Raw genomic sequence first — 12,500 nt, 5'->3', positions numbered from 1 at the left:
TTTCCGCCGTCCGTCTTCCGGAATCGCAGTCGCCTCGCCTCGCCAAGTCGCCATCGGTCGTCTGTCGGTCGTCCACCTTTCTACGAACCACAATGTCTGGCGTTATCGGGAAACTCTACCAGAATATCTTCCGGCGGACGTCCTCCTTCGTCTTCGCCGCCGTGTGTGGAGCCTTCATGTTCGAGCGAGGCTTTGAGCTGGTGTCCGATGGGATCTTCGAGACAGTTAACCAAGGGGTGAGATTTCCGAGTCAGCTGATGGCCAGACGGACCGATGATGCAACCTATTTTGGGTCGAGAATATCAGCACCTAGGTGCTCTCTTAGCTTAGACGCCTCCTATCTAATAGATTGCATCACGCCAAAGTGCTTGGTTTTTGGTAGTTTTCCCTTTAAATGCCCAAAATATGTGTGACCTATTAATAGCGAATGGGGTCGGACTTTACCCCAGAGGAGCCGGTGCAAAAACGTTGCCTTAGGAGTAATCTCAGGGTCGGAGTTCCAAAGGCGGTTTGCATATCCTGGTGACTAGAGAGGGATATTTGTCATTTCTTTCGGTTATCTCCCATGCTTTTCCTAATCTTTGAGGTTGAAATCTGCATGTGTAATGTAGAGGCCCAGGTATGCTGTACCTTTGCTTGTAGTCATATACTTGGCTGCGGCCTCAGTTATACACACTTTAATTAGTAGTATTGCACAACTATTGGTATAGGTAAAGTTCTGACTAGCCGTCTTTAAACCGGAAAAAAATATATGCATGTGATAGAGCAAATAAATCTAAGAAACTTATCTTCTATGAACTTCCGTCGCAAATCAGAAATAACGAAGTTATTGGACACGCAAGTGTCACAGAGCCCCGAATGAAAAACTATCTCAATATTTTAAAAATCGCCATCCGATATCCTTTCCTACTTTATGTAAACAAAACAATGATACCGTTTTATTTTGGTTCATTTATTGTAATACTTTCATTTCGTAACTAGAAAAATTCCGCATAAACTTACATGAAGGTGATTTTCTTTCTACATTAAAATGTCTGACAATACACGAGTAATACCATCATAAAATCGAGTATTTACAGTAATTATGACATTTCTTACTCTGCGCAAATCGATGTGTCTGGTCCATATTACGGGCAAGAGGGAACTGAAGAATTGCGCGCGATTTTCAAAATCAACAACGTTACCGCATGAACAGCGCACGAAACCTTTTGAAACTTTTATTATATACCACATGCGCGTGACATTTGTCACGAGAGCCAATAGCATTACAGGAAATGCTATAAACCAATCACATGCCATCATTTGCGCCACACGTATGTATAGTGGGCAAGGAGAGCAAATATACCAATCTCTGCTCAAAATGGATCTCAGGTGTGTAGGTTGTGACCCACATTATTATAGAGTTATATCTGATTATTTTGAAAAAAATGATAACGCTATAGAGTTCCTGAGGGCACACGGTGTTTTGCCAAGAGCGGTAAGTTGCCCGCATTGCGATTTACCTTGCAAATATCGTGAAGATCGACATATGTGGTATTGTGGCAGATGGAAAAAAATAGCAAAGACAAAACGGCGTAAAAGTTGCGTTTTCTCGACCAGCGATTACAATGGCACGTTTCTGCAGGGGACACATCTCGAACCTTTTAAAGTAATTTTATTTGTGAATCATTGGCTACAAAAACATTGGGATCACGCACAAATTATTAAATGTATTGGCATTTCTAAGCCAACTAGCGTAGATTGGAGGAGTTTTTGTTCTGAAGTAACCGAATATTGGTTACAAAATCAAAATTCAATAGGAGGTGCTGGTGTAATAGTTGAGATCGACGAGACGCTGCTCGTGCGCCGTAAGTATAATAGGGGCAGACAGTTGAGCCAGGTGTGGGTCTTTGGGGGTATTGAGCGTGTAAGTAAAAAGAAATTCGTTGTGCCATTAGTTGGCACTGACCGCAGTGCAGACACGCTCATACCCCTTATTAAGAAATATATCAAACCAGACAGTGTGATATACAGTGATGGATGGGCTGCTTACCGGAACCTACAACATCATGGTTACAAACATCTGAGTATTAATCATTCTGAGAATTTTGTAGACCCAGACGACCCACAAATACACACACAAAACGTAGAAAGGTTATGGAGGGACCTAAAGGAATGGGTCAAGCGGCCAGGTATTAGGGCCGCTTACATCAACCAATACCTGGCCCGCTATTTATTTATAAAATCAAATCAAACATCTCTGATCCATTCCTTCTTTCTACAAGCGGCAGAGCTGTATCCGCCGCAAGGCGGAAAAGAGAGAAAGATCGACTCGCCTGCCCCAGTCCCTCTAGACCTTTCATCTTCAGAGAGCGAGTGAAATCCGGTAAGAGTTCACACTTACCTGATTGCTTGTATGCATATAGTCCAAACAAAAACGTAATACAAAACAAATACCATTTTTTCGCGCACCTAAAGACAAATTTCTTCTGAAATAGCGATAATAAATTAATAATGTGTGAAACAGATAAACAAGGACACCATGTATAACGACCAATTATTGACAACTTAGCGATTATGCGGTGTTACAGACTGAGAAATTCTAGCCAATGAAAACTTCAGGCAATGACGTCAGAGTTTTCTGACCAATCAAAAACAGTTTTTCGGAAAGCCCTGCCCTCGCCCATTGAAAACGTTCAGTGTGTATCTGTCCGGTGGCCAAGGAAGTGTAGGTGTGAAAAAAAAAAAAAATATAGAAGCCGGCAGAAATGTTTACAAATTGCGAAATACACGTATAACTGGAAATACACGTATAACTGGAAATATTGCTACGCCGAGGACGTGTTATTGTAAAGCTTAATAACGGAGACGGGACGATATAAGGTTAGTAAAATTTAAGTAACGTTTAACGAGAACCGGCGAAATCTACATAGTTATTGCACGAAGTACATTTCAAGTAATAAGCCAATTAATGTAATAAAAATGCATACTTTTAATAGGATAATAATACATGCATTATTAATACAAATTATTTACGATTTGGCTATTGCAACCGACCGCAGTGGGTGTCGTGGCCGCGCGCGACGAAATCAGGCTAAAGCTTTCATAATTCCGCGGGACGAGCAATAAGGCTTGGCTGCGAGGCCTGAAGCCTCGCCACGGCCTCCGAAGTATTTTCGGCTCAGGCAAAGGTCAATAAGTTCCATCTTACATTTTAAGACCAGTATAAGTATTGAACGGTTACCATATTTGACGACAATCATCACTAAAGTTTGCAAGGTGTGTTACAAAAATGTGTAAGTTTTTTGTTTGAGAATAAAATTCACGGAGACTGCGTGTGCCGTTGCGGCACGGTCTCCGTGCGCGACACGTAACTGTCAGTAGCGCTTTTTTTTGTTTCTTTGCTTTGTATTTATTATCGCAGTCAATCAAAATACCGTTGTTATTTGAGGAACTATTAATGAAGCTTGTGTATGAATTTGAAACGGTCATCTGGAAACTTTCGAAACGCATTTTCATATTAAAAAGTTGATTGTGCCAAAACATGGTTTGATTCATTTGTATTGTCCGTCAATCAGGCAAAAAATAATCCTGGATTTAACCGCCGAATTGTATACCGTAATTGCATACGTGAAACATGGCCACTGTCCCCGTAGAGTTTCAGCAAGCCCGATTTTAAGTTAATTTAGTGTTTTTCTTGTTTTTCTGTGTGTAAATCATGCTAATTACCCTCCCATAATACAGTGCGAAGCCGAATCTTACACATTTGATCAACTTTGCCGTCGGGGAATACAAGTTCCGCTACTCATCAACGAGTCAAATGCGACGGAAAGCAACAGCATAACAGCGTTAAACTACGAGGGGAGATTACACTCCAAAAAAAGTGGTTTCGAAAGTCGGAGGCTGGATGAAACTTAACATTTACCCAACTATTTACCCTTGCAATTATTATTTCTTGTTTCAATTATTCACAGTATAACATCTCAAATTAAATAAGCTGTATACACAACAAGATAAAATGAAACTTAGGAGCACTGACTGGACTTAACCCCTTAACGAAGGGTCACGCTGATAAGCGTCAAAACAAACCGCTCGAAATGTGGCGTGCGGCTGTACACCTCAGCGGCACGCCAAAGCGCTACGAGCTGGTGATTCTGTTTGATGTACCGAACTCCCGTGTTCAAAGTCAACGTGTTTCCATTAATTGCCAGAGTGTATAATTTTTTTTTTAGTTTTCTTCACCCATCAGCAAGGGGTTAGGCAGTGAGCGGTACTTTCCACATTTTTTCTCCTATATTTGTGTTGGTACTGTTCATATGTGTTGATTATTTCTTGTGCTGGCAACTGCAATGTTTAGTCCTTTACAAGAATATTATCAGTTTGCCCAAGCTTAGTGCGTCCTTACCTTAAAGATTAACAACCTTCCTAATACCAGTTTTTACCCCTAGACCCCCAACCAACTGATTAATTTCCTTATTGGGGGATCAGCCTTTGGACCCCACCCCACCACACCCAATCTCTGCAGACTTACTGTCTGTTCAGTATTTGTCACAACCTACATTCTTAATTTCTGACATTATTCTTTGCCTACACAAGTTATTTTGTTTCATTGAATGTAGTTTTTCTCTTTTTAATGTGTCCTTAGATCTTTCATAATTTGGTGCTGTCATTATGTAAATGTGAGTTGCACAACTTTCTTAAAATGAAATTGAGAAGGAAATCCCATAGATGAAAAGTGTCTTAAGTAATTTTTTACTGTATGGATGCACTCACTAGAGAACAAGGTCCCAATTCCACATCACAAACTTTATTCAACTATCTAAATTGCTGTATCTGGGTGTGGCCTTCAGGAACTGCCCCCAAATACCCTCCCCCCCCTTAGGAAATCATTTTCTTTACCTTGGTATGCATATCAGGATAGAGCTGAAACTTGGGAGGACCGAGTGGGCTTAGGTTGTGAGAGCTGCTTTCTGCGGTCATTTTCTTTTAGTTGTTGCATAACCGTTAGTGTCTGCAGATTAATTCTTGTTCCAACGACTATAACTTTTTGTCCTCTACATGAATATTGTCTTCAATTTGCCCTGGTGGAGGGCATCAGTACCATAAAGATTAACAATTTTTTTTGTCCATTACAGGTAAAGTTTACCTTGTACCATGACTGTGAAATACACTATACCTTAAATTGATAGGTGGATAGAGATATTTGGATATTAAATACAGTATACTTGTCCATTGCTTGGCATAGCATCTCTACTTAGTAGTCCAGCATATATCATTTGGCAAGATGGAGATTGTAGATTACCCTGGTGCTTCATTGTCAAATCAGCCAGTGTATATTTTTTAGAACCATTACGTATCATTAAACCCATCAAGTTTATTAATGTTGAACTGCTATCGGTAAGCACAGTGTGAATGTCCAGAAACTCCCACAGAAGTTCTGGACTGAGGGTTCATTGTGGGGTGTTTACTTCAGCCTCAGTTGGGTTGTGGTGATACTCACTAGATGTGTTTCATGTACTTATCTGGGCTCTATCTTTCCAGTAAGATGTGGAAATTTTACATCACTCAGACTTGTCTAGGCTCTCTTCCCAGAATATGTACAGGAGGTTTTATGGTACACAGTCCCCTAACAATAACACAAATATATAACTACTGCATAGGCCTAATTTAATCCTCCCATTTCCTGATGGTACATCATGCCCACCCTACCTGTTGGGTTTTGTATCCTCACTGTTGTTGGCAAATAGTTACTAAAGCTACTATAAGTGCACCAGTACTAAAATTTAATGGATTTTAGGAAGCAGACTGATTCTAGAAAATTACCAATAAGCTAAACCCTTCTCCAAGAGCATTTGTGATGGTTGGTTGGTCTTTACTGGAAACGAAGTGTAGAGATCATGGCAATTGCTTAAGGATGACAGAAGTGGCCTTCAGATAGTAGATAATTTGTCACAGATTATCATAGTAATACTTTGTGTGTGTGGGTGTGTGGGTGCGTGCGTGCTTGTGTGTAGAAAGAGAAAGAGAAAACACATGAAACAACACACATCCATGCTGTGGTGCATGTGTGAAGGGAAACAGGAAAAGGAAAGCATTCAAACAATAACCTCACCCCCCCCCCCCCATACACACACACTTTTTTCTAAAATTTAAAATTTATGTTGACAAAACTTTGCTATGAAGTTGGTCAAATAGTTGTTACCAATTAACATCTACATTTGTAAGTCAAGAAGACCATATATATTTACCATTAATTTGCAATTGCCCATTTTATGGTCTTGGAATAAAACTATGCCTTTAACCCTATGCCACTGGCAACAAGTGATGTACACTGTAGTAGTATTTTGTGAAACATCTTTACACAAAGCCACCAAGTAGTCAATTAGTAGGTCTATGTGACCTCACCTGATTTCCCATTTACTTGAGTTTTCAGGGAAAATATGACTACCTGAAGATGAATGATAATTATGGTTGTAATTACTAAGATTTAATCCTATAATGGGTCTAACAATCCTAGTACTATGAGCCATATTGGATCAAAAATGCTTACCATTGGAGCATTTGCCAGGCATAACCCATAATATAATTTGTGGCACAAGATTAGAGTGGGCCTGGTGTGGGAGTTTACATGTCAAAATATATTAATATGCCAGGGATGCTTACCCTTTTCTGCCTGCATTGCATGGCAGTGGTTCCCCTGTTCGTGCTACTGTAGACTGGACATCAATAATAAAGTGTATAAAATTGCCTTGGAATCAAAGACAGTTCCTTCACATAATTTCTATATACTGTTCTTAAAAAGTATCAAATTTGTCCAGCCTGTCTCCATGCACTTTTGCACCTTCCAACAACATAGCTTAGCTTATTTAAGGAATTTGGACCCCCGTCCCCTGAACTCCTCCAGATGTAAGGCCCTCACATACCTTAAACACACCTGATAGGCCTATCAATCCTCCTCTCTCTGCAGTTACTTATGTCCCAGTCTTGCCTAGCTTACAGTCAATGAATTTGGGTTGCTCTCAAGTTAAATCATACCTACATACATGCATTTTGTCATAGAATTTTCTGTGTTTTGAATTCTCCACCACATGAGACTAAAAGTTGGTATCGCCCCCTCCAAGATAGTGTGAATACCCATAAGGTGAGGTGTGTATTTACCTATGTGCAGGATCAATCTGCTGTGGAATCCATGAACATCATGTCATAGAATTCTTTCCACAGGTTTCCCTTACAAATGTTTTTTTAATTTTCTGGAGTTGGTTCTTTTATTGAGTTTATATATATTTTTTTTTTTCTTCCAGATTCTAGTTTGAGATTGATTATGGCAGGAGATAAAATAAATAGGGAAATTTTATATTACCATATTGTTCAATACTTTTGTAAAAAATATATATATAGTATTGCATATTAAAACATACCATCAGATTATTTAAGAAAATTTACTACTATTATACAGAATATTGAATTACTGTACAAGATAGATCTAAAGCACAAGCCTCTGACAAGGCCAGTAGCTCCAGGATGATCTGAGTTTGTGTATTCAGGATATACTTACACACTCTCGCTCGCTCACTCACTCGCTCGCTCACTCACTCACTCACTCACTCACTCACTCACTCACTCACTCACTCACTCACTCACTCACTCACACACACACACACACACACACACACACACACACACACACACACACACACACACACACACACTCCCTCTCTCTCCCTCTCTCTCCCCCTCTCCCTCCCTACCCCTCCCCCTCTCCCTCTCCCTCCCTACCCCTCCCCCTCCCCCTCCCCCTCCCTCTCCCTCCCTCCCCCCCTCAACCCAGAATTGTTCAGCAATAGCATTGTACTGGAATGTGAAGTTGTATTTATTGACACTCAACAGATTTAATGTAAATGAAAGTATTCCAGCCATGAAAGTTTGCATATTTTTTCATTTTTTTCTCTTCTCCCCAACAGAAACTGTGGAAGCACATCAAGCACCGCTACGACCAGCCCGTTGAAGAGGAAGACGACGAGTAATGGAACGCCAGCTGTATTACCTTGGGTCCGTTACCTCCATTCCGTATCAGCATCATCAACGTCACGGGTTTGGAAAGAAAATTAAGAAGTCAGCATGAAGCCAGCTGAAAAGATTACCCCTCTTAATTCTCGTGGAATCTACTGGTAGTCTTATCTATGGTACATCCTGTCTCAATAAGAATTTTAAAAGGGAAGAAAAGAAAGCAAATTTATTAGTTTAAATATTTTTAAGGGTAAATAAAACAACTTGCAGTTCACTGTTTCATCATATGTACAAACTCATCAAATGTATAGTTGTGAATAAAAAAATGGAATGAATAAAGATGGTTTCATTAGTTTCTTTATTGTTATATATGTTGTTAAATTTTTGTTGATTTTTTTTCTAAATCAGTGGCTCTATTAAAGTAATTAAGATTGATGCACTTGTGAAAATAGGAATTGTGTGGATCATGGGACTGGGAGCAGATTGCAGAATCAATTTTGCAGTTATGTATTTATTTTCTAAATCATCTAGATGTATCATCTTTCTGGCTACTGTCCTAGACCTAATATTTTCAGGAAAAAATACAAATCTTACCAGAGCAATATTAAGCATAAGATACTCAAATTTTATTAAACCTACAGTATTAGCACTATCTTTTATTATTAAAAAGATATTTCCTTCAATTCTTACCAATGAATGTAATGGACTTTTCATGGAATGTGCCTTCCAGATCACGGATTGTGGTAAATATTTGCAGCCAACTTTACAATACAGCAATTGTGTTTATGCTTAGTAGTTCATTATTGTCTGCTGCTGTCTGATAATACTCTGTATTATACCTATTGCCTACATTTCTTATGATACTGAAAAATTTGTAATTTGATATTTTCTTGTTAATTTTCCATTTTACAATGGTGATCCAGATCTAACTAGATTCTAATGCAAGTGTGTACGTATTGTTAGATATATGAAACACAGCAGTGTAGTTACTGATGAAAAATAACTTGCAGATGCAATAATGAGATAATAGCTGTAATTCATATGCCATACCACTGTCACAAAATTATTTTTAGGAGGACATGTATAACATATTAGACATGTGTAGCTTTGAATGTAACGTTTCTTCAATGAGATGCTTTTTACCGAACCAAGCATCAATAATACGAATCCCTAGGAAGATATAGTCTTGTTTGAGCATATATTCAATGACTCTTTGGGCTCCTTCCTTAACATGGTTTATCTCAACGCACATGAGGCGAATGGTAATTCTATCCCAAGGGATGGTTCGCAGCACCTAGGGGGTAGAGAGGATATTTGTAGATTCAGAGAAATTATTTAGAAAGTCAATGAGAAAGGTGAGGTAGTGGCAATGGTAAAAAGGCAGTGAGAGAGGTCGTCTGTGTATAATGTATGGACAGTTATTACCTATTTTGTATTTTAGTAAGACATGTGGTGGTCTTCCCATGGCCCGAATCATGGCCGTTGCACTCCCCACTTTCAAGAAGAATGAGATTATTAAGCTTTGATTCTAACCACAGGGATATGGGAAAGGGAAAGTAGTTACATGATATTATTTCTACAGTGTGCACGTTAGTCAAACCTCCGAAATAAACTGTTTTGCGAGACTTAGGAACAGTAGACTCCACGAGGAATCGCTTCCCTTAGCAACTGTTAGTGTTAGAACAGGTAATTTGGTGTACGATCAGGAAACACGCTACAACCTCCCCTAGTACAGTCTCAGAAAAAATCCCACTTTACACTGTCATTACTGGACTTGGGACTCCTATCGACCCGGCGTAGGTGGTACAGACACGTACATTTGGGATTTTCCATTGTTCATGCATCAATTATTCTGACAGACAAGTGAAGTCGAGCAAAGCCTCTGCACACACACACACACTCACTCACTCACTCACTCACTCACTCACTCACTCACTCACTCACTCACTCACTCACTCACTCACTCACTCACTCACTCACTCACTCACCCACTCACCCACTCACTCACTCACTCACTCACTCACTCACTCACTCACTCACTCACTCACTCACTCACTCACTCACTCACTCACTCACTCACTCACTCACTCACTCACTCACTCACTCACTCCACCCACTCACTCACTCACTCACCTGTCTATTTACGTGTACATGTGTGGTTGCACGCGTACGTGCGTGTGGGTGTCTGCGTCTGCCAGTGTTTTTATATACGGTTAAATAGTAGTAGTAAGAGTGAGTCACTGAGTTTAGTAACATTGACAATGATTGCTAACGTGTTTTAAAAATGTACTTTGATAAGATTTTCAAATGTTGCCAGCGATCACCAGGGTCAATGCTTAAGCAAGACCTCGTGATAGCAGCAATAATCACCGTTGATGATAAAAGGTGAGGGTCATGCTAATTAGAGCGAGACCATTATGTACGGTTGTGGGATCATGTGGGTAACATTGCGTCGGGAGGATTAAAGCACTACATACTGAAATAAACTGTTTTGCTTTATTGGATCTCTCTCTCTCTCTCTCTCTCTCTCTCTCTCTCTCTCTCTCTCTCTCTCTCTCTCTCTCTCTCTCTCTCTCTCTCTCTCTCTCTCTCTCTCTCTCTCTCTCTCTCTCTCTCTCTCATCCTCTTCTCCCTGCCTCCCTCTTTCTCACACTCTCCCGTGTATACATGTTTGTTTGTTTTTTGTGTGTGTGTATGAACACAAACACATACGTGTATCTTTGGGGATATGTATGGGTGTATATGTATGTGAGCTAAACAGTCTTGTCCGTTGCAGTCCCATGTAAGTGGTCGTTCCTCAGGGCGACGAACGCTCGAAAGTTTGAAGCATAATCTCGAAAATCATTCAAGAACGCTATACGAATCACATGGTTATACTACCTAAGATTAGATATCAAACAGTTTTTGCTCTCAGGGTTGGAGAAATTTATCTCGTTAGGGTAGAGTTTGAAGGCTGAACGTGCTGTCAAAACAAAATAATGGTGATGATAACTATGATAATAATATTATAAAAATAATGATAATGATTATGATCTTAGTAATGATGATAAGGATAATGATCACAGTAATGATGATAATGATAATAATCCTAGTAATGATGATAAGGATAATAATCCTAGAAATTATGATAATTCTAGTAATGATGATAATGATCATAGTAATGATGATAATGATCAGGATCATGGTAATGGTAATGATAATCCTAAAAATGATGATAATGATGATAACCATAGTAATGATAATACACTCTGGAACATTGCAGAGCTTTTGAAACATGTTATAACTTGGATGGCTTCAGCTCATTCATTCCTACTGCCTTCTCCTTATAAGGCTTGAAACCGCCCAAAACACCAAGTGCCTCTGTATCTGAATATCTGTAGTTGGCGAAGAGGCCACCACACCCTCACGAAGAGCCAAAGGCCACTCAGGCGGGTTTTGCATGGATATTGATGCAGGCCAAATTTTCAATAAGAAAAACAAGAAGACGGATGTGATAAACAGCAATAAGTAACAACAACAGTGATAAAAGAAATGTATGAATATTCAATTGTGAATATAGATTATAATAATAGGTGAAGAAGCAGAGTACTGATATCATCACTACTACCTTCATCATCATGACTATTATGTTAATTGGATCATTGTTGTTATTGTTGGTGTAATTTTAATTGTAATAATAAGAATAAGTATAACAATAATGATGATGATATAATAATTCTAAGCTTAATGATTATAATACTGATTACAAATAAGAACAGAAACAATAATACCAATAGCAATGATAATAATAACAGCAATGAGGATGACGATCATGAGAATCATGATAACTAAAACAACAACAATAACGGTAATCATAATATCGATAACAACAACCACAAAAATACTCTTATCATTCTCATCATTACTGTTGTTACTGTAATACCCCCTGACCTCGAGTTCGTCTCCCTCCACATCTAGGGAGAGGAAATCGACGACAGTAACGTTGAGGGCGGCCAGCATGGTGTAGAGAGGGAAGCGCCAAACGGGTATTCCGGTTCCTTCGTCCGGGCCCAGGCGACCGAAGAGCTGCCTCCTCCTGCCGGTTGAGCAGCGGGGGTCAAAGCGTGGTTTTGATGATGACGATGTTTATATTAATAATAATAATGTAATATAATAATAATAACAGTGGTTTGTCTGATCAGATTTATTGTATTATCCAGGATAGATGTTTGGCTTTTCTGTTATGTTCCCTCTGATTTGTGTTTGCGTTTACAGAGAGGAGAATTGGTAGTACGTAATTCAGCCTCATGAGAGAAGTATAACCTAAAAACAATTCATGAGGGATGCAATAAAGCCTCTCATTCCGGCAATCTTAAATACCTGTTGAATATACTCATCCCGGACGTGTTTTTAGGCGAGACGGCAGCGTGTATGGAGTAAGCCTTTCTCCCGCGGGTCGTGAGCGTCTGATAATCTTCGGGGTTGGGTTCTACCAGGAGGCCTGTCCAGTTCAACGCCCTCTCGAAGTAGAGGGA

General features: G+C 39.5%; 1 protein-coding gene across 1 annotated transcript in view; it reads right to left on the bottom strand.

Moving 5' to 3' along the window:
* Positions 1–8,009: 8,009 nt before the first annotated feature.
* The window catches only part of LOC125035289 (protein Star-like), a 4,532-nt gene continuing 41 nt past the window's right edge, over positions 8,010–12,500 (bottom strand). Inside the window, exons 1-3 of the mRNA XM_047627573.1 lie at positions 12,346–12,500; positions 11,917–12,061; positions 8,010–9,280 (exon numbers count right to left, since the gene is read on the bottom strand). The exon at positions 12,346–12,500 is cut by the window's right edge and continues 41 nt beyond it. Coding sequence (XP_047483529.1) covers positions 9,056–9,280; positions 11,917–12,061; positions 12,346–12,500 — 525 coding nt within the window. The 3' untranslated portion in view covers positions 8,010–9,055. The remainder of the gene's footprint in view (positions 9,281–11,916; positions 12,062–12,345) is intronic.

This window comes from Penaeus chinensis, chromosome 19 (genome assembly GCF_019202785.1).
Source record: "Penaeus chinensis breed Huanghai No. 1 chromosome 19, ASM1920278v2, whole genome shotgun sequence".
NCBI classification, from domain to species: Eukaryota; Metazoa; Arthropoda; class Malacostraca; order Decapoda; family Penaeidae; genus Penaeus; species Penaeus chinensis.
This window is presented reverse-complemented; position numbering and strand designations above follow the sequence as displayed.